The sequence below is a fragment of the Crinia signifera genome, chromosome 11, assembly GCF_055691185.1.
Source record: "Crinia signifera chromosome 11, ASM5569118v1, whole genome shotgun sequence".
NCBI classification, from domain to species: domain Eukaryota; kingdom Metazoa; phylum Chordata; class Amphibia; order Anura; family Myobatrachidae; genus Crinia; species Crinia signifera.
In genome coordinates, this window is record NC_139227.1 from 61,069,838 (window position 1) to 61,093,134 (window position 23,297).

Genomic DNA, 23,297 nt, shown 5'->3' on the forward strand with positions numbered 1-23,297 from the left:
ACTTAGCTTAAGTTTATTCATAAAACATAGTTACGCTACTTGAAATGCATACATCAGTAATATATGTATCAGTGATATATGCATATAAAGTACTGGGATTGCATCGCATCACACGGATCGCACGCCACTAAAACAGGACATACGATGCAATGGGATTTCCTTCCGCAAGCGTACGTAGGTAAATTGGTAACATATAAGTACCATAAAATCAAGATTTATAGGAGAAATAAGTTATCTGAATGAACTGCAAAAAGACCAATAGTGATTTACCAACAAAAGGTTATCCTTCTCAAGTTTAGTCACAAAAAAAAAAAAAGACAACAAAGAGCGATAGCTTAGGAAAAAATCTCTTTGTGTTAAAATGTAGAATTAGATAGAAAAAAGATAGATAACGTTTATTACAAAAAATCCATACCTTTGCATTGCATGCCCTGTCTGAAAAGTCCCTTCAGGAGACGTCTACAGTGCTGACAAATGGTTGGACGTGTGTATGTGTGGACCTGAAAAGTGTGTGGAACCTTCACCCTGTTCATCTCCTGCCAGTCCTTCCATATAGGACGTCCTTTGAAGGAGGGAATACGAGACTTCTTCACATTAGCCTGCAACAAAAGCTATAAGAGAAATTGATTGTTTTGATGTGAAAAAAAAAATTAAGGGATGAATGGACTGATTAGGGGGAGGGTGCAAATGCATTTACCTTTTTCCAATGTCGACCTTATGCATATCAACACTGTCAACAAAATTACTGTCAACCACATGATCATCACCCTTCTGAATGCATGGACAGTCTTCTTATTATTAAGCAGTGGCCATTTTTACCTTTGGGCTGACAATCTGTCACTGTAGTAAAGCCAGAAGCAGTCTGCAAGACTGCAATGGCTTCACTGTGAATGGTAGTGACTTACTATTGGAAGTGAGACCTGCCAGTCACAAAAGGCAGCCCCAGGCTGCCTCTTTGGCTTCTATGGGCTGCAGCCGAAACAGCCCATTGAAGCTGGGGGTATGTGCATGCCCAGCACCGAGGATGATACTGCGGTGCCTTCACCTGCATTGTAGAGGAGCCAGGACCACAGTGGAGAGCAGCGGGGGGGATGCCAGCATCGTGGACAGTGGCAGGACCCTTCTACAATGAGGTAGGAATGCCGCTGGTGTTAAGTCAGACTTTGCATTGTCCCTGAAAAGCTGCACCTTATTCTGGTTCACATGCAAAGCTGCAAAATGCACAGCTTTGCGTGTCATTTAAATGCCGCCCACACGAACGCCCGCCCACCAGTCACACGCTGTATATCCAGGCACACATGGATGACCAGTAAACATCCATTTGAAGCCTTGTGTGCGGGGACAAAAACATTCGATGTTCGTCGACCATCGAATGATATTGCAAGCGCTTGCAGATCTAAGACACCTATATGGTGTCTTAGATCTGCGGGCTCCCTGTACGGGAAGCGGGCGGACAGCTGACATCTGCTGATGTCAGCTGCCCATCCCCTGCACCCACATCACCGGCGCATTTACATGGGAACACCCATCATTTACATGGGCGCAGCCCCTTGACACCGCCCTATGCCCCCTGTCAACACATAGGACCATGCCGGCTCGCACCAAGTGCCTGCACATGCGCATACATGTGTATGCGTATGCGCAGTCGCAAAACATTGCTCCCCTGTGCGAACATGTAGAAAAGCATGGAAACTAGAATAAGATCCCAGGCGTGTCTGTTTTGCAGTGACCAAAAAAATTACACAGGGGTGAAATGTAATAGGATGAGAGATTCAGAAAGTGAGAGCTTGGGTAAGAACTCTCCAGGTTTTTTTTAAAGCGGCAATCATTTACACTGCAAAATCAAACTGGTTTTGCAGTGTAAATGATTGCCGCCTTAAAAAAACTGGACATTTCTTACCCAATCTCATCCTATTACATTTCCCCCTAGATGTTTTCACTTTGAAAAAAATCATAAATGTAGTAGGTTGCGATTTTAAAAATGCATATAATGACTTAAAAAATGCATACAAATAGACCTAATTTTAGCAGGCAAATTCAACAAAAGCATGCATGGATCTGTGAGATTTGTGCATGCTTCTGTCACATGCACAAATGTGACAGAAGCACAATCCCATTACTAAAAACTTGCTGAGATCGCAAGTGATTTCTAGCATATGCAGAAAAATCGAACCCTGCAACATGTGCGATCATGTGTGATTTGTTATGCTACTAAAAAAATTCCACCCTATTACATTTGGCCCATGATGTTGTTGAGGACAGAAGAGGAACTGAATGAAAGCCATAGCAGGTAGATATGCTGGACATTAAAGGACTGATTCTGAGTATAGTAACCCACAAAGAGTCTGCAGTTGAGGGCAGCTGATTTGCTACATCATGCTGCTACATCATGCTGGCCCCCGCAAGGGTCATTCTTCTTGTCTGCCCTTCCTGGTACTATTGACTCAAGGTGCCCATACACGCTGTGTTTGCACCTGCCTTCTGATCGCATCACACGCAAATCGCATGCAAAACGCATGCGTTGCGATGCGATCCAGCCCATAAGGGATGTGATCATCGCACTGTGTATGGGCACCTTCAGGGTTGAACAAAGGTTTTGATACAAGACATACCCACAACACTCCCACAATTTAGGGCAGTTAAGTGCGATCAGATTTGACTCATAGATACTATGTTCGCTAGTACCAGTGGCACATGCAGGGGGGTACACAACCCCCCCCCCCCCCCCCCAGGAGTCTAAAGACCATAAACTGAAAGCTGAGCGTCCCCTCTTTCCATGGGTACAAGAATTTTAAAAATCGGCCCTGAACTCTGATCCCCTAGTCCCCAATACCATTTGGTAGATGGGATTCTCTAGTTTTTATTTCCATTAAAATCTAAGAAATCTATTTCCGGAAACTGGAGATATCTGCAGTCAAGCAAGCTGTCCTCCCACCAGAAAATTATGAATAATAAGCCCACTCCACTATACACCCCTCCTCTGCGTATTAAACATCCTCTACCACCCTGGAAGTTATGTATCAGGGCCCCTTCATTCAGCCCAATGCCCCCTTCTCCCACCGCATCTCCCACCATCTGTGCAGTAAAGGGATAATTAGTGGAAATTACTGATCCAGGCCCTACATGCTGAGCGGTTGATATAATACCCCCTACCACCCGCGGGACATCAAAGCTTCCCCCACCCCTACCGCTGGAGGATCGGTAGGGGCCCCAATACATTGCTATGCCCAGGGGTCTACACTTCTGTTGACTCTCCTGTATGTATATATGTATGTGTGTATATATATATATTTGTGTGTGTGTGTATATGTATACACATACATTCCCACTGAACCTTTCCACTGGCAGACACCTCAGAAAGGGTCCAGGTCGGCCTCATAATGAGAGGGTCCACCTGTCAAAAAGAACCTTAATCCGAGCAGTCCAAGGATGGCATATTGAGTGTGCATACACCTGATTCTACATAGGTAACAATAACCTAACAGAACCATCCGTATAATTGGATCAGTTTTTTGAATAGACTATCGGGAATAATACCTTAGAAACCCTCAACCCACCAAGCTATTCGTTCATGTGCATGCGGACGTATAAAGTTCACTATACCGATTGAACCATTGAGGAAAAAAAGGTCTTAAAGCCACAGTGTACCTCTGAATTTCTAAGGACCTAGTTCATAACATCTGGTTACAGTCACACTCAACTCATGAAAGCTGTCAATGCTTTTTGCGAACCCCTGATGAAGTCCCATGTTGGGACGAAACGCGTTGGGATCGTTTATTTGCTATTGTGAAATATACTACTGAACGTTTTATGGTCTGAAACAATCACCACTGAAGTGTGGAACAAGAAACTTTTTAATAAATGTTTATAAATTCTGGACTTTACTTTTCAATTTGAAATTTGTTAAAAAGCTATATAGACCCAATCACTAAAGGTCTAAAAAAAGGGAGCCAACCCACAACTGCCATCCACATTCCCTTTTGTCCCCATCCAACAGGGGTCCTTGTAGGTAAGGCAGCCCGAATAAATTAGCTACTAAGTTGGAGGCGCAAAACAAGAGTCTGTTCTATATATATATATAGCAGTGCGGCCCCACACGGTTGGTTTTCCATTTGAAATACAGAATTTTTTTCAAGACCCACGAGTGCCAGTCTCCTTCTCTCTGTTTATATATATATATATATATATATATATATATATATATATATATATATAATTACATTATTATTTTTTAATTATTATTATTATTTATATACATTTGGTCTATCTACAATACTTTAACTGACCCGGCATATACTGGGTCACCTAAGTATCCATCTGCGTTGCTTTGCTCCGCCCCTCTGGAAACCCCCTTCTGAAAATCCTGCGTTTGCCCTTGGCTACCAATTTGCGCCCTGACCCTCTGGCATGTATTTGTGGTAATTACTGAACCTGGGATTTAGGTGGAGATAAGGATTCTAAACTCTGATTGCTAGCTGTGGTCATTACAGCTAGAGATGAGCGGGTTCGGATCCTAGAGATCCGAACCCCCACGAACTTACCTGATCCGAGGCCTGATCCAGGGAGTTCGATGGTCGCCGCCATTTTTCTGTGTTCAAAACGAGGCCGAACGTCATCTTCCCGCTGTTCAGATTCTCGCGAGACCTGGGGATATATAGTTCCCGGCGGTCGGCGCCATTTTCAAACAGGCTGGTGATTTCAGACAGCACGGATGTGTCCGTGCTGTCTGCTGAGCGGAGTGGGGGGGATGACATGCTGGGGGGGATGATTTATGCATAGGGGACTGCTGCTAGTGCTACAGAGGGGGCTACATTATTTTAATTCAGCAAAAAAAAAAAATGTTTAAATGACTGCTGCCAGTGCACAGTATAAGTCCAGGGTGCCCGCATGTGTGCTGCATCAGTCCAGGGTGCCCACATTTGTACTGTATCCATCCAGAGGTGCCCACATGTGTGCTGTGTTTGTCCAGGGGTGCCCACATTTGTGCTGTATCAGTCCAGGGGTGCCCGCATGTGTACTGTATCCATCCAGGGGTGCCCACATGTGTGCTGTATTTGTCCAGGGGTGCCCACATGTGTGCTGTATCAGTCCAGGGGTGCCCGCATGTGTGCCGTATAATTCTATGGGTTCCCCCTTGTGTCCTGTATCAGTCCAGGGGTGCCCGCATGTGTGCCATATAATTCCATGGGTGCCCCCATGTGTCCTGTATCAGTCCTGGGGTGCCCGCATGTGTGCCGTATAATTCCAGGGATGCCCCATGTGTCCCATATCAGACCAGGGGAGCTGCCCTTTTTTTTATTGAAAATAAAAATAAGGTGTTTTTTTTTTTTACTGCAAGGGCTGTTAAATGCGCTGTAGTCCAGGGGTGAGCCAAGAGTGCTGTATAATTCATGGGGTGTTGCTAAGTAAGGTGTGCTGCTCTTTTTTATAATTAAAAGAATACAAATTTTTATTTTTACTGCAGGAATTTGTCTGCCGTATAATTCCATGCCTGCCGCCATGTGTGCCGTATCAGTCCAGGGGTGCCGCCATCTGTACCGTATAATTCCATGTGTGCTGTATCAGGTCAGGGGTGCCACCATCTGTGCCGTATAATTCCTGGGGTAAGCCAAGTCTGCCAATTCATGGGGTGCTGTCAAGTGTGCCATATCAGTCCAGGGGTGATGCTAAATGTGCCGTATCAGTCCAGGGGTGATGCTACCTGTGCCATATCAGTCCAGGGGTAATTCTAGGTGTGCAGTATCAGCCTAGAGGGGATGCTAAGTGTGCCATATCAGTCTAGTGTTTGTGCCGCACACTTGTGTGGCTTATCATAGTTATCCAGCTACCTCGGTGCAACCTTTTGCCCTAAAAACAATATTGTAAGGTGTGAGCTGTTCAGAATAGACTGGAAATGAGTGGAAATGAATGTTATTGAGGTTAATATAGCAAAGGAGCAAAAAATAAAAACCAAAATTCTGCGATTTTAGCAGTTTTTATGCTTTTTTAGCAAAAAATCAGAACCCAAAACCCAAAAAATCCAAACACAAAACACTTAGGAGGTGTTTTGCCAAAACCCATTAGAACCCAAAACCTCAAGGTAATCAGAACCCAAAACCCAAAACCCGAAAAGTGGCCGGTGCACATCCCTAATTACAGATGCCAAAAAGATTATACTTTTTCACTTTACCCACCGCACGGCCCCTTCTCTAGCGGAAGTTACACAAAAATTGCTCCAAGTTTTGTATTTTGATAGGCGGGCCACTATTCCTGATTTGGAGAATGGAGTTGAAAAGTTTTACAAAAAATGCAAAATTCTTCATTCAAGTCGTAACATTAGATGATGACCACCAATGTCTTGTCATGAAGTTATTTGAAGGGACTACATGGAAAATTCTGAGGCGAGTAGCTGTCGGATTATAACATATTCCATCTCTCTCTCCTCCATCATAATACTTGGTTTATGCTGCCAACATTAGACTGCCATGTCTAAAATTTATACATTTGCTATTTCTTCTCCCTTTCCCTTCCGTACTTCTTTCCTTGGGCCAAATGTAATAGGGTGAGAGTTTCAGAAAGTGAGTGATTTTGGGAGAGTTTTTCCATGTTTTTTAAAGCAGCAATCAATTACATGGGAACATCAACCTGGTTTTGCAGTGTAATTGATTGCTGCTTTAAAAAACATGGGAAAACTCTCTCAAAATCTCTCACTTTCTGAAACTCTCACCCTATTACATTTGGCCCCTTGTGTTCTTTCCCGCTTGTCCTTTGTCTTCTGTCTGTATATGGTTTTGTGATTTATTATTTTATATGCTCTTGATATCTGTTTATCTCTTTTAATTATAATCACATTCTTGTCATTTGAGCCTACGAGATTTAGGTCTTATCTCATTTTGTCTGTAATTGTACTTTTCTATACATAACCCAATAAAATTTACTTACAATTTTTTTTGTTGCCTGCATGGCAAATATAACACATTTCTACATTCTGCACATATATTGGTCAGTCTGATTTCTACACTAGCGTTTAGACCAGGGGTCCTCAAACTTTTTAAACAGGGGGCCAGTTCACTGTCCCTCAGACCGTTGGAGGGCCGGACTATAGTAAAAACAAAAATTATGAACAAATTCCTATGCACACTGCATATATCTTATTATCTGCCTATACATGGTGTTTACATGCTTGTACCCCAAGGGTTAAATGCTCATTGCATTCCCAGCAGAAACAGCACTGCTGCCACTTTCAGTCTCCCACCCCAGCGCTTGCTCATGTCTAGGATCACAAGCAGTGGCTGGGAGCTGCGTGTACCATTTCTAGTTAGTTACACAGCTCCCCGCCGCAGCCGCAGACCTTTCTGCCTCACCTGCCCACAGCACGGAGGAATACATGTCAGCACATACTACCAGCCTGTCCCTGTTCTGCCAAGGCTACCCAGGCCAGCAGCAGCCAGTGGCCACCGGAAAACATGAGGGAGGGGTTGCGCTGATGCACTGAAGTGGTGTGCGGTTTTTTTAATGTGGCCGCGCACCATTCCTCGACTTCTATATATCAGCGCATCTTTATATTTGGGGGGGGGGGGGGGCGGGGGTCAGGAAGCAGGGAGCTTTCTCCCTTCTTACCTCCTGCTGCAGCCCGCTAGACATACAGCCCAGCGTCGGGGCTGCTTGCCCGCGGAGCCTGGTGTATGGCAGGAACGGAAGCAGGAGCTGTTTTCCTGCCTCCTGCTGCAGCCCGACACACCGCACGTAGGTGGGCAGTCCTGCCCATGGGCGGGAGAAAAAGGTCAATGGAAGGAGCTGCGTGCAGTCGGGCATGCGCGCAGCCCTCCCGTGGCCATCTTTTTGGTGCAATAAAAACGGGCAGCGGCTGTGTTTGTATTTAAAGGCGCAGGAAGTCCGGCGGGCCATATAAATGTCCTAAGCAGGCCGCATGTGGCCCGCGGGCCGTAGTTTGAGGACCCCTGGTTTAGAGTTTGGCTAGGCAATGCTCCTTCTCACACGGAGCACTGTGCAATTTACATTTCCCCACTGATGCACAAAATGGTTTGTCCAGATAGAAATGTTGCAAACAGATAGACTCTCTAACTCAGACCCTTACAGCAGTAGAGAACAAGCAGTATAAAACCAGGAAGTATCTCAGTCTAGGGATGGTCATCCCCCATTGATGGCTTTTAAAGCAGGAACCATCGACAGCTATAAAACATTCTACCACCTACCATCGATGGTTCCTGCTATCGCTTTGCCGTGCATGCACAGAGCAACGGGACGGGCAGCCGCGTTGCTGCGGACGGCCTGCCCATCCGGGATGTGCGTGCATGCACAGAAGAAAGTTTAACTATCTATCAATCCAGTTTAAGGTTCTTCTACGCCCGCCTGCAGAGATGCTGCTGGATGCAGTATGCGCCCCCAACCTATACCACCGCAAGCCATCCATAGATGGCATAAAACTATTTGACCCTGCACTATTGATGCCCAAAACATTGAGCACTAGGTCCCAACCATCGATGTTTTGGGAACATCAATAGTCGATGGCCATCCCTATCTTAGTCCCCCAGAACAGACAAACAATATTTAAAAAGCACTATACACATAATTTTTTTTAAATTATAACATTTTAATGATTCACTGGCTAACTGAAAGCGAACTGTTAGGGCCCTAGCTTTTATCTATGCAAACTTGGAGCTTCCACAGCACATGGGATTAAAGCTATAAGCGTTTATTTTTTGTTTACAAAATCTACAGATAAATGAGTTAGAAAATGTACGTTAGAAGCTTACTGATTTATAGTAAAAATTATAACTGGAATAATCTGTGTTATTATTATATGTAAAACAGACAAAATGATTAACTTTTTAAGGCGTTGAATAATTCTATATCAGGGATGGGTAACCTTTGCCCTACAGCCTATTATTGAACTACACATCCCAGCATGTCCTGCTAAAGTTTTGCTATTTGGCCATGCTATAAACTGTTGCAGGGCATGCTGGGATGTGTAGTTTAGCAACAGCTGGCGGGCCGAAGGTTCCCCATCCCTGGTCTATTTATTAATTTGTGTAAGAGCAGCTTACCTGCTGGTCTGTGTTAGGCCCCCCTAAGTCCTCCAGGCTTCCTCCAGTTGGCAGTGTCACAGCTCTTTGCTTGGTGATAGAGCTAGCTCCTGTAAATGAGCGACTGGAAAGGTGACCTCTTTTTACTCCTCTGCAATTATTGGGTATCTTAAAGGCGCAACGCTTGTGATAATTAAGGCCACAACCTGGAAAATAGAAGGAAATCTATCATCCTATGGAATATCATTAGCAACTGTTGAATATAATAAAATCAGAGAAATATAATATTTTACTTCCATGTAATAAATGAGAGCCACTGATACACAGACAGGTTGAGGGCGGTATTCAATGAGCCTGATTCGCCAGGTTTTTATGGCGAATTTGTGCTGTTTGGCGAATTTCTGACAAAAACGGTGAATCACCCTATTCAATGACCACATGGCGAATACATTTCAAGGTTTTTTTCGCCATGATTCACCGAGTAGCAATCGCTATCTTTTTATGGCGAAGTGGAATGTGAACTTTTAAAATAAAGTGTTTTGTTTTTTACATTTGGTGTAAAAAAATCAGGAATTTTATTCTGAGGAGGGGCATGCTATTTTTATTCATGTGCTGTTAGCACATGAATATATATTTAATTGTAAAAATAATATTATTTTTTTTTTGATTTTTTTTTACACAGCAGCCAGCAGGGGGCGCCGGAGCCGAGCCGCTCATTACATATTCATATATTCACTGCACGATCATTACGATCGTGTGTAGTGAATATACGCTCCCCTGCTGGCACCCCCGGGGGGGCAGCCTGTGCTGCCTGGCACCCGGGGAGCCCACCTAACCCCCCACAAAGGTCTGGGCTAGGCAGAGAGACTACCATCTCTCTGCCTGGCACCGTCCTCAGGCTCCCTGCGGCAATCGCCGCAGGAGCTCATATTCGCCAGTCAGGGGCTCGCTGCCCCTGACTCGTTGAAAACCAGAGCCCGCCGGCTCCGGAACGTGGCGAATGTGCAGCGAATCCAAAAAAGGATTCGCTGCACCTCGCAGGTATTCACATTGAATACCGCCCATAAAGTGCAGCAGCAGGGGAACGCCCAGTGTTTTATGTGCGCCCCCATAAAAACGCAGGGTGTTCCCCTACACAGGCAAATGTGCTGATGCCTGCTTGGGGTGGGGGCTGACGTCACTTGATGTCAGCAACCGCCCACTTTTTGGTGATCTGCAGCCGGAATAAAAGTCAGTTTGGACTGACCTTTATTAATGAAGGGGAGAGGAATCATTTGATTGGCTGCGACCATCAAATGATTTCTCTCCTGTTCGGCCGCATGCAAGGGGGTGTAGTTAGATTTGGGTGAGTTTTTTTGTTTCTGTGCAGGGTAAATACTGGCTGATTTATTTTTACACTGCAATTTAGATTTGAGTTTGAACACATCGTACCCAAATGTAATTCTCTCTGTACGTGTTCCATTTTCCCCACCTGCAGTGCTTGCTGACAGGTTTGATTAAGGCCATATGTGTGAAGTCAATCTACAGTTGCGCTAATAGACACTTGCTTGATCACACCACTTGATGTTGATGCTGAGCAGCTGGACCTGATCATTTTGTTCATCTTTGTGGATGTCCTGACTTATGCCCTGGGCCTTCCCTACCCACTGCACATGTGATATCATGTCTCAAAGAAAGGGTCAGACTGGCAAGAAGAACCAAGAAGCTGAGCACCAAATTCACCCTTAAAACATGCAGGGGGTTTATTTTAATGTGTTATAGTATACATTCATTTATGCAGGACACTAACAAAGTAAATGGAAGCCATAATATTTTGAGCGTACACGCAATGCTAGACCAGATAGGAACACTTATTGCTTTTGACCCTTATATTTAATTTATGAAGAGAAAACGTTTGCCCAGCACTAAATTATGAAAGCTATTTCTGAGGTTTCTGAATGTCATGTTTAATGAACACCAAGTTGGGTCAATAATGAGCACAAAACCTACTGTACATATGTATTGTGAAAATGATCACATACATGGGGATTCAAATTAAGACTTTAATCTTTATATTAAAAAGCAGGACACAGCATACCATATTAATTCCATAGGCAAGCGTAGTTACAGGCAGCAGCATAAAGATAATCCAGCATAGAACAGACTCTTGCAAACGCTCCAGTGGTCCCTACCATAACCCATACCCCAGCCTATCGCTTGGGCAGCTAATTCACCATCAAGAGCATTTACCCTTTGTCCTGGAAATCCTTATATCAGGATATAACAGGTGCTGCTGATTACCCAACATTGCAACACGTGGAGGTATGCTGTCTCTGCCACAGCATATATAGCGTCAATTACCATGCACCATATCTATTCCCATACACACATACAATTGTTCTACTATTAGTAAATACCCCAAATACCTAACTTTGCCACCAATCCATGAATCCATATCAGGCAACAAAGTAACAACAAAAGATAGGCTATTTACCTTGTTGGGGCACTTACCTTGGCATTTTAGTCCCTGTCTCACCAAGCCGAACAACATTTCTCCACAGTAGTCACAGAAAGCGGGAGATTTGTAGGAGTGCACTAGGAGGATGTGAGGCCGTATTGAGAAGTCCAGGGAGACAGAAGCTACATGAAAACAGAAGAGAGATGGCAATTTATCACTGCCTGGAAAATAAATACTTGACTAGGAAACAAGTGAGAACCATGTTCTTCTACCAGGAAAATAAAATGAAAAAGAAATATGTGCAGTCAGAATTTAGGGTATCCGAATGGTGGTCAGACAGTCTAGGTAGACAGTCAACACACAAGGTCGAGTGAGGGGCGGCGGTACGCGTCCTACGACTTTTTCATACCCCCACTATCCACGTTGGCGTGGAGTTGAGAATAGAAAGTGTGGCGAGCGCAGCGAGCCACCGAGCCCGAAGCGTGGCGAGCGCAGCGCGCCCCGTGAGGGGACGCGGTCAGCTGTAAAGCCCGCGAGGGGACGCGTATACCTGTGAAGGTGTCCGTGTCCCCTCGCCACGCTTCAGGCTCGGTGGCTCGCTGCGCTCGCCACACTTTCTATTCTCCACTCCACGCCGACGTGGATAGTGGGGGTATGAAAAGGTCGTAGGACGCGTACCGCCGCCCCTCGCGGGCTCGCTGCGCTCGCCACGCTTCGGGTTGACGTTGATCGTGGGGTGTCGTTAACAATTGTGGGGGCCATTTCACACTTCAGGGTGCCTATTTGGCCTCTGTGGGCCATTTAACATTATTTCCTATGGAAAAATCGGGTCAATTGAGACATTGAACAGGAAAATCGGGTCAATTGGGACATTTAACATTGTTCCCTATGGGAAATCGCGGGCATCGCGTCGGTCGCATCGCATGCGATTTTTTAGTGCATGCGATGCCCGCGATGGCCGCCCTTCTAGGTAAAGAGTACCGGTCATTCTGATTGTCTCGCAAATAAATGCTGCATACCGATCGCACGAACAGCTGCTGCATGCACATTTCACCCACATGCATGCAAATGGATGTTTTGCATTTTGCGTCAGCTGCCTGCCCCAGCACCCGCGTCATCAGCGAATCACCATGGGAATGCCCAGCATTTTCATTGGAAAGCCCATGAAACACATTCCCATGAGCATTCTCTATAGGTGCAGTTTGTTTTCTATAATGCTGCACCTATAGCATTATAGAAAACAAACTGCACCTATAGAGTCAGGTTATCTGCTTAAAATAGATTGTTAAGCAAATTATTGCTACATTAACCTGAATAAGATCTGATTATATAGATGTGAATATTTCCAGCTAGTTAACCACCACTAGGTGGCAGCTGAGTACTGTTGGATTACATCTGATTTATATAAATAAATCCACAGTAATAATCATTATATACTCAGGAGCTGAAATCTCCCCAATCTGAATACCACTGAATATTCAAGCCAATTAAGGCTACAAGTGATAACTGTATCCCTACAAGGGTGTGCTATAATAAATACAATATTTTCCAGTAACACATCGCTGTGGTTTTAAAATACACCCTTTTACTTTTCGAGCACTATACATGTGTGTATGTTACATGTGGTTTTGTGTGTGTCCGTGATTTTAACTTCTTTATTTCACTACTATTTCCCTCAAATTATTAAAAGGGAATTTGAAAATAAATTTATTTAAAGCTAAGTTTTATCTCAATCGTATCAGTGTGCGTCCCATAAAACAGTCCCTTTCTTCTCTTTTTTTCGTATAAAACATTATGAGATGACAATTTTGAGATGCTCACCTGGCAGAACAACTTCAACCAAATCTCCTTCAGTGATGGAACTGCTGAGTAGAAGACGTTCCAGGACATTTTCTGAGGTAAGATTGTGACGGAAGAGTTGGATCTTTTCAGAAACTCCCAGAAATCCATATTCAGGGTACTGGAAATATTGAGAAAAATTTATGAATGTATGAAACTGAAGCATACATACAGTATAATGGAAAGCAGGTCGTATACATTACATGTCAAGGAGAGGGCTACTGTAAAAATGCCATTATTCAAAAGCCAATTCTCTCCGGTGGAAACAGCATTTGGTATATACAGTATTTTGAGCCATTCCAGGCTCTACCACTACTAATTAATTAGTATGATGTCTTTAAAACATCCTCTGTTAGGTGGAAAGGCCAGACAGCTCAAGTTGGCAGACATGCTTAAGAATAGCTCTATCCGATAGCCTGGCACAGAGCCGGCCCTAGCCTAAATGACGCCCTAGGCAAGATTTTGGCTGGTGCCCCCTAGCACCACCACTAGTTCCGCCTCTGACCCTGCTCCTCTTTCCCAGCACCATCAACCCTCATCATAGCAGTCATCATTTTGGTGCTCCTACTCACAATATTTTAAATAGAAACAGTTCACACATTCGGTGCGCAGGCCAAACAGGGGTGTGTTCTTGCTGGGAAGGGGCATAGCCACACAATACTTCCCCCAATTCAAATTATGCCACACAGTAGTGCAACTTTATTCACATTATATCATGCGATAATGTCCCTTATTCACGTTACATCACACAGTAGTACCACTTTACCTTATGTACATTACTCCTCACATTATTCACATTATACCCTTAGAAAAAAATCCTGAGAAAATATTGTATTTTAAGCACCTCCATGGCCACACTGCAACCCAGCACAAAGCAGTGTGTGCTGGGCAGAGGAGAAGAGCTGCAGCGGCTGCTGTCACTTAAGGGGAGGGGGCCGGGGCCCCCACTGGGCCCATCCATCAGACTTTGGCCTGGGTAATTTGTACCCCCTACCCCTTTCTCTCGGCACCCCTGATAATACAACACAGTAATGCCCCTTACACATGTCACACATTATTAATGTCCTTATAACCATAATGCCCCTTACACATTATGCCAACCTTTATTAATGGACTTCATACACATAATGACACACATAATGCCCCTTACACATATGTTGCACATTATTAATGCCCTTATACACATGACACACATAATGCCCATTACACATATGTTGCACATTATTAATGCCCTTATACACATGACACACATAATGCCTGTTACACACATGTCGCACTTTATTAAGGCATTTATACATGACACACATAATGCTCCTTACACATATGCCAAACACTATTGCACAACCAACCCACCCGCAGACAGTACTCGCACAGCCGCTAACACTGTGACCTCTGCCTCTGCTTGAATACCGATGTTTCCTCATACAACTTGATTCAATAGGCCATGCAGCTCCTGGCCAGTTCTGCTAACGTTGGGTGCCTTTTTTGCTGAAAATTCGTCTTATTTGCATTGTTATGACCAGCACACACAAGGAGCTTCTGATGATTAAAATGATGATTAAAATGATATGTGGCATGAATATATTCTGTGTGCGACTGTGTCTGTACCTGCATATGTTACAGTGATTTCCATGAATACACTATTTCATATGCAGATACTCACTCACTCACTCACTCACAGAATATAGGCATGCCAGGGGCAAATGCAGGATTTTCAGAAGGGGGTTTCCAGAGGGGCGGAGCAAAGCACGGAGATGGACACTTAGGTGACCCAGTATATGCCGGGTCAGTTAAAGTATTATAGATAGACCAAATGTATATAAATAATAATAAGAAATATATATATGTAAATATATATACAAAACAGCAGTGTAGACCCCTGGGCATAGCAATGTATTGGGCCCCTACCTATCCTCCAGCAGTAGGGGTGGAGGGTGCTATGAGCAGAAGCTTTGATGTCCCGTGGGTGGAGTGGGCTTATTATTCATAATTTTCTGGTGGGAGGACAGCCTGCTTGACTGCAGATATCGCCAGTTCCCGGAACTAGATTTCTTAGCTTTTAATGGAATTAAAAACTAGAGAAACCCACCTACCAAATGCTATTGGGGACTAGGGGATCAGAGTTCAGGAGGCAGAGCAATCCGCCAACGAGAATATAAAACTACATACCAGGTGTGTGGAGCTGGAGCAGTAACCAGCTGCTGGAAGGCTGATATCTCTGGTTCTGGGCACAGTAGAGACAAACTACTAGTGTCCATCAAAGGGGGGAGAGTCCCAGCTTTTGGAATATACCCTCAGAAACTGAAATATCTGACTGGGGATAGCAATTAACAGGCTTGGATGGGGACCACTGTTTTGAAGTCAGATTTCTCCGGTTCCCCAGGGCTGATTTTAAAAATTCTTGTACCCATGGAAAGAGGGGACCCTCATCTTTCAGACTACGGTCCTCAGATTCCTGGGGGGGTTTCTGGGTACCCAGAAACCCCCCCTGCGTTCGCTACTGCATGCTGCATATCATTTTAATCAGCAGAAGCTGCTGTTGCCCCAAGGCATTCCAAATGCCCTAGGCAATTGCCTAGTTTGCCTATGCCTAAGGCCGGCTCTGGCCTGGCATCACTGTTCTGTATAACTAACTCTAAGCACATCCCTTTGCTGCCATTGTTTTGAAGCTGCAGTACTTACACCTGTTGTTTCTTGAAACCATGGCGGTCTATCCTGGTACCCAGTAATGATCACTGGCTTGTTCACCATGCTATGCCCATTATCTTGGAAACCACCATTGGTCTATATCCTGCCTCGCTGTACTCACTCCAGACATATGGTCCAACTTGGAATGCCTTCTGACACACAATGATAGCTTTGTATTTATATAGGTTGCCACACGATTGTTGGTGGAAGCAGGAAGAATGTTGCCGCTGGCTACTAGTATTATTTATCGCAGTATATAATTATAGAAACATAGAATTTGACGGCAGATAAGAACCACTTGGCCCATCTAGTCTGCCCCTTTTCTAAACATGTTACCTCAAACCATATTTGATCCTTATTTTTTTGTAAGGATATTAATATGCCTATCCCAAGCATGTTTAAATTGTACTACTGTATTTGCGTCTACCACCTCTGATGGTAGTCTATTCCACTTATCTACTACTCTTTCTGTGAAGTAATTCTTCCTCACATTTCCCCTGAATCTTCCTCCCTCTAGTTTCAGTGCATGTCCTCGTGTTCTGTTGCTCCTCTTCCTGTGAAGAATGTCTCCCACCTGTACCTTGTTAAAACCCTTGATATATTTGAAAGTTTCTATCATGTCCCCCCTTTCCCTTCTCTGCTCTAAAGTATACATATTAAGATCTTTTCGTCTTTCCTGGTACGTTTTGTGATGTAGGCCATGCACCATTTTAGTTGCCCTTCTTTGCACAGTCTCTAATGTATTTATATCCTTCTGGAGATATGGCCTCCAGAACTGAACACAATACTCTAGGTGAGGTCGTACCAATGACCTATACAGTGGCATTATTACTTCTTTCTTTCTATTGCTGATACCTCTTCCTATGCAACCAAGCATCTGACTTGACTTCTTCATTGCTTTGTTACATTGCCTACCTGCTTTTAAGTCAACAGTCTGCTGTTGCCACTGGCTACCAGTATTTATCGCAGTATATAATTCCAGTCTGCTGTTGTGACTGCCTAGGCTACCAGTATTTATCGCAGTATATAATTCCAGTCTGCTGTTGCCACTGGCTACCAGTATTTATCGCAGTAAATAATTCCAGTCTGCTGTTGCCACTGGCTACCAGTATTTATCGCAGTATATAATTCCAGTTTGCTGTTGCCACTGGCTACCAGTATTTATCGCAGTATATAAATCCAGTCTGCTGTTGCCACTGGCTACCAGAATTTATCGCAGTATATAATACCAGTTTGCTGTTGCCACTGGCTACCAGTATTTATCGCAGTATATAATTCCAGTCGGCTGTTGCCACTGGCTACCAGTATTATGGCAGTGTGTACTGTTCCAGTCTGTTGTTGCCACTGCCTACCAGTATTTATTGCAGTATATAATTCCAGTCTGCTGTTGCCACTGCCTACCAGTATTTATCGCAGTAAATAATTCCAGTCGGCTGTTGCCACTGGCTACCAGTATTTATCGCAGTATATAGTTCCAGTCTGTTGTTGCCACTGCCTACCAGTATTATTTATCGCAGTATATAATTCCAGTCTGCTGTTGCCACTGGCTACCAGTATTTATCGCAGTATATAATTCCAGTCGGCTGTTGCCACTGGCTACCAGTATTTATCGCAGTATATAGTTCCAGTCTGTTGTTGCCACTGCCTACCAGTATTTATCGCAGTATATAATTCCAGTCGGCTGTTGCCACTGCCTACCAGTATTATTTATCGCAGTATATAATTCCAGTCTGCTGTTGCCACTGCCTACCAGTATTGGTCCTGATGAAGCTGGTGGCGACACGCGCGTTGACCAGACACACTTAGTGTGTGAAATATCCCCATGTCCCCTTCCCCCATGAAATGTATTTTGATTGATGTATAGGGCGTTACAGTATCCACTCACAGAGGGCGCATCTGATAGGAGCTGTGGGGTCAGAACCTGACCACGGTCCCCCAAGACTCAGATGTGATTACAGCATGCCAGTGCAGATACAGCACCCGGCCGGTGCGTCCCTCTGTTAGGCGCAGTGTCAAGTGACGGAGCGCGACGCGGGTCTGCGAGTTGGAGAATCACAGCCTTACCACTGACTGTGATCTCCCCACAGACACCGACGCACTACCAGCACAGCCAGGAACAGTGGCATACGTACAAGCCACTTTCCCTGCGGAGAGGAACCAAACAAACGGCGGAGAACACTAACAGCCGATTTGTGTTCCCAATATCAGATCTAACGGGTACACTTTAGATGTGAAATACGGCACGTATACTACCAGCCGGCCCCGTAGTCTGTTATTATTTAAGACTGTGCTACACACTGCGCAATATCTGTGCAGATACTAGGCGGCAACCCCTTTTTTTGATGTTTAAAAGGACCAAACAGACATATTTACTTTGCTGTCCTAATTTATCTGCACAGTCCTTGGGAGCAATCTGTGTTATAAACTAATATTAAACAAAAGTAACTTAATTAAGTGAAAATTGTAACAGATTTGTTCATTTCATGAGTGGGTACACACTGTAAGATATACAGCAACACGCACCTAATCTAGCAATTACACTGGGAACAGGACTTTGGGGTTCGATTTGAGAAGATCTATATCCCCTTTTTTAAAAACACTTTGTTTCTTCCTCTTTGCCTCCTTGGCAATTGTTTTTATATGTCGCAAATCTTAAAATAAACAATTAAAGGTTACATTTTATTAATTTTTCTTGTCCTAACAGTGCGACACGTACATAACAGTCTTTCTTCTCTTCCCTTGTTATTGCTCAAATTACTGTTGAAGTGACAGCACACCCCACATAATAAAGCCTATGAATATTGATTGAAACAAGGGGTTACCTTATAAACACTGCCAGTGCGATTGTTCACCCCCCCTCTTTTTGTACCAGTATTTATCGCAGTATATAATTCCAGTCGGCTTTTGCTGCTGGCTACCAGTATTATTTATCACAGTATATTATTCCAGTCTGCTGTTGCCACTGCCTACCAGTATTATTTATCGCAGTATATAAAGCCAGTCGGCTGTTGACGGTAGCTACCGCTATTACTTATCGCAGTATATAATTCCAGTCTGCTGTTGCCACTGCCTACCAGTATTATTTATTTCATTATATAATTCCAGTCGGCTGTTGCCGCTGGCTACCAGTATTATTTATTGCAGTATATAATTCCAGTCTGCTGTTGCCACTGCCTACCAGTATTATTAATTGCAGTATATAACTCCAGTCGGCTGTTGCCACTGGCTACCAGTATATAATTCCAGTTGGCTGGGGCCTACCTACTAGTGGTGCTGTCCTGTGGTATAACTTAACAAAAATAATGGAGATCCAAAATATGGAGCCGCTTTCTCATAGTTCTGAAGCTGCTGCCACTTGTCATGATGACATAGACAATGAAATGCCATCAACGTCATCTGCCAAGGCCGATGCCCAGTGTGAAAGCAAAGGGCATGTAAAATTGAAACCAAAGTTCGGTAAAAGGATTCGAAAAAGTAAATGTAAATCATTGGTAGAGAAACATAAACTTGCCAATATGCCATTTATGACACGGAGTGGCAAGGAACGGCTAAGGCCATGGCCTCAGTGCATGACTAGTGGTTCAGCTTCATATGACGATCAAAGTCCTCCTCCTCTCTCCCCGCCCTATAGTAATTTAAGAGAGTTAAGCTGACACGACTAAAAAAACACAGCAAAACTTCTAAAGACATATCCCAAATCCCCAAGGAGAGTCCAAGGGTGTCAGTGGTTGTGATGCCGGACCTTCCCATCACTGTACGTGAAGAGGTGGCTCCTTCCACCATTTGCAGTACGCTTTCTGCATATGCTGGAAGGATCACCCACAGTCTAGTTCCAGATTTTAATAATGAAGGTGATGTTGTACACCAGGAGGAGGATATTGATGTAGCTGGTGCTGAGGAGGAAGTTGACGAGGAGGATGCTGAGGTGGTTTGTTTATATGAGGCCCCAGGGGGGGAAACAGTTGTTGTCCATGTATTGCCAATAAATCCACCACTACAGTCTGGACTTTTTTATCTGAATCTGGACAACATATGTATTGCCATATGTAGCTTATGTAAAGCTGTGTACACACGGGGGCGATAGGGGCTGAAATCGCTGGAAATATGGTCGCAGGCGATAAATCGCCGGGTGTGCGCTCCCGTTTTGCTGAGCAATATATCTCCCCCGTGTGTACGGGGCTATAAGCTCCAAAAAGCAGGGGTAATGATCTTGCCCACCAAGGGACATTCTCCCTTATACGTCACCTGAAGATCCTTCATAAATCAGTGTTTAGTTCAGGAACTGTGCCTAGCAGTCCAGAGACACCTAAATCCCTTGGTCCTCCTGTTGGAGCCAAGTGCCTGAAAAGCACACCACCAACTCCCTCGTCAAATTCCTCCTTGATCCGGATCGGGGGGGAGTCCTGCAGGGCATGGCACCAGCATGACTGACTTCTCTTCTATCCGAGATTCCTCCGGAGGATCCTGCAGCGCTACGCCTACTACTGCCACTGCTGCTGCTGCTGGGAGTCGATCATCATCCCAGAGGGGAAGTCGTAAAACTGCTACGTCTTTCACTAAGCAATTGACCGTCCAACAGTCGTTTGCCATGAGGACGAAATACGATAGCAGTCATCCTAACTACGGCCTTGACAGCTATGTTGGTGTTAGACTTGCTCCCTGTGTCCGCCATCAGTGGAGTAGGATTTAGACGGTTGATGGAGGTATTGTGTCCCTGGTACCAAATCCCGTCTAGATTCCACTTCACTAGGCAGGCGATACCCGCGATGTAAAGGGACTTCAGAAAGTGTCCTCAGTGCCTTGACAAATGCAGCTGTACCCACTGTCCACTTAACTACGGACATGTGGAAAGGGCAAACTAAGGACAATATCACTGTGACAGCCCACTGGGTAGATGCATCGCCTTCCGCAGCAGCAGCATCTCCTGCAAGCCAGCTCCTTCCAAAGCAGGCTACGCTGTGTATCACCAGTTTCAGGAAGAGGCACAACACCAACAACCTCTTAGAGAAACTGAGGGAAATCATCTCCCAGTGGCTTATCCCCTAAGACTCTCCTGGGGATTTGTTGTGTTGGACAACGCCAGTAACATTGTTTTGCCCACACAATAAATTTGGTGGTGTAGCATTTCATCAGAAGTGACAGGAGCGTGCAGGAGATGCTTCCGCAAAATTTGCGGACACTGCCGAAGGCTGGAGCGGCAGCAAAAACTCCTCAACCTGCCCTGCCATCAGCTTAAACAAGAGGTGGTGACGCGATGGAACTCCACCCTCTATATGCTGCAGAGAAAGGAGGAGCAGCAAAAGGCCATTCAAGCCTACACGGCCACCTACAACATAGGCAGAGGATCGGGGCTGCACCTGACTCAAACGCAGTGGAGGCTGATTTCCATGTTGTGCAAGGTTCTCCAGCCGTTTGAAGTAGCCACACATAAAGTCAGTTCCGACACTGCCTGCATTAGTCAGGTGATTCCCCTGATCAGGCTGTTGCAGAAGCAGCTGGAGAAAGTGAAGGAGGAGCTAAAGCGGAGCGATTCCGCAAACCATGTTGCTATTGTGGATGAAGCCCTCCATACGCTTTGCCAGCCAGGATACGAGGGTGGTCAGTCTGTTAAAGTCAGAGGAATACATTTTGGCCACCGTGCTCGATCCTCGGTTTAAAGTGTATGTTGTGTCTCTGTTTCTGGCGGACACAAGTCTACAAAGGTGCAAAGACCTGCTGGTCAGGAGACTGTCATCTGAAGGGGATCGTGATATGTCCCCAGCTCCACCTCCATTTTCTCCCACACCTGTGCCTGTGAGGAAACAGCTGTGATATCCCACACAATCCGCTGGCGGGGATGCAGGGCAGGCAGGAGGGGGGTTTGGGCATCTGGTCCGGATTTAAGGACCTGGCACTGATTGCTGACATGTCTGCTGTCGGTGCATTGGATGCTGTCACCATTGAAAAAAATGGTGGAGGATTACTTTGGTGACAGCATCCAAGTAGACATGTCAGACAGTTCTTACCTGTACTGGCAGGGAAAAAAGGCAGTTTGGAAGCCCCTGTAAAAACTGCCTCTATTTTACATGAGTTGTCCTCCCATCAGTGTGTACTCCAAAAGAGTTTTAGTGCAGCGGGGAACCTGGTCAGTGAGCGGCAGTGATAATCTGTGAGGATGAGGAAGTACACACTGAAGGGGGCGAGGAATCAAAGGAGGAGGATGACGAGTGACAATGACATCTTGTCGCTGTAGAGCCAGTTTATACAGGGAGATATATATATAGCTCCAGCTTCCTATCACTAATATTTATTAACACTATAGTATTTTACTGGTGTGCCACACTGGGCTTTCTAGCTTATGATAGTTTTTGGGGTGCCACACCCTGCACCTAGATATAACGCTAGGTACCCCCAATATACAGAGAAGCCTTGACGTGGCTTGGGGGCATATCATACACCTGCACAGGTATATGTAACCAATATCTCTGAATTCTATTATCACGTAGTTTCAAGATTGGTTACCAATACTATTCAGTGAGCTGGGGGAACCATGTCTTTTTTTACTTACTCAGTATTAACCCCTCCCTCATGCACCTGAGTAGTATTGCTGAACTAATTGAGCATCTACCACTATCTGTATGTATACAGGGAGATTTGAATAGTTTTTTTGTGTGGGGGCCCAAACAAACCAATAATTTCAGCCAGTTTTGTAGGCCCTGTCGCTAAAATGTTTGGTTTGTTAAAGTTTGCATGTCCTATATTGTAGAAGTCTTCCACTGCAGCTCTCACCCTACATTATTTTGGGAGTCAGCCACTGCAGCTCTCACCCTGCATTATTTTGGGAGTCTGCCACTGCAGCTCTCACCCTGCATTATTCTGGGAGTATGCCACTGCAGCTCTCACCCTGCATCACACAACCAGATGCTGTCAGAAGACGGCCTAAGTGACAGGAGCGTTTCTGCCACTGCCTGCAGAATGCTGCCAAATCGCCCACTGCTCCTCGACTGGTGGTAAACAACACGATCAAGCCAGATAGTGGTCTTATTAGATATTAAACTGATAAAAACAGATACACCGCACAGCACACTCGCAGACCAACTCAGTGCTGCACCAATCGCCTACTGATCCTCGGCTGGTGGTAAACACGATCAAGCCATCACAATTCCTTAATCCCACTGCCTAGAGTCATTCATGGGGTAACTGGGCTTGTCTTTAAACACATACAACTGTTTGCATTCTTGACAGTGGTAATAATACATTCTAATCAATCACAGAGCTGACTAATCAGACTGCTGAGAGTAATTGATTGCTGCACCAATCGCCCACTG

General features: G+C 44.8%; 1 protein-coding gene across 3 annotated transcripts in view; it reads right to left on the reverse strand.

Moving 5' to 3' along the window:
* Positions 1-23,297, reverse strand: part of LOC146046198 (serine/threonine-protein kinase D1-like) — a 179,286-nt gene that overhangs the window by 72,753 nt on the left and 83,236 nt on the right. For all 3 annotated transcript variants that reach the window (XM_083165423.1, XM_083165421.1, XM_083165422.1), the window contains exons 3-6: positions 13,285-13,423; positions 11,517-11,645; positions 9,048-9,232; positions 416-611 (exon numbers count right to left, since the gene is read on the reverse strand). In XM_083165423.1, coding sequence (XP_083021549.1) covers positions 416-611; positions 9,048-9,232; positions 11,517-11,645; positions 13,285-13,423 — 649 coding nt within the window. The remainder of the gene's footprint in view (positions 1-415; positions 612-9,047; positions 9,233-11,516; positions 11,646-13,284; positions 13,424-23,297) is intronic.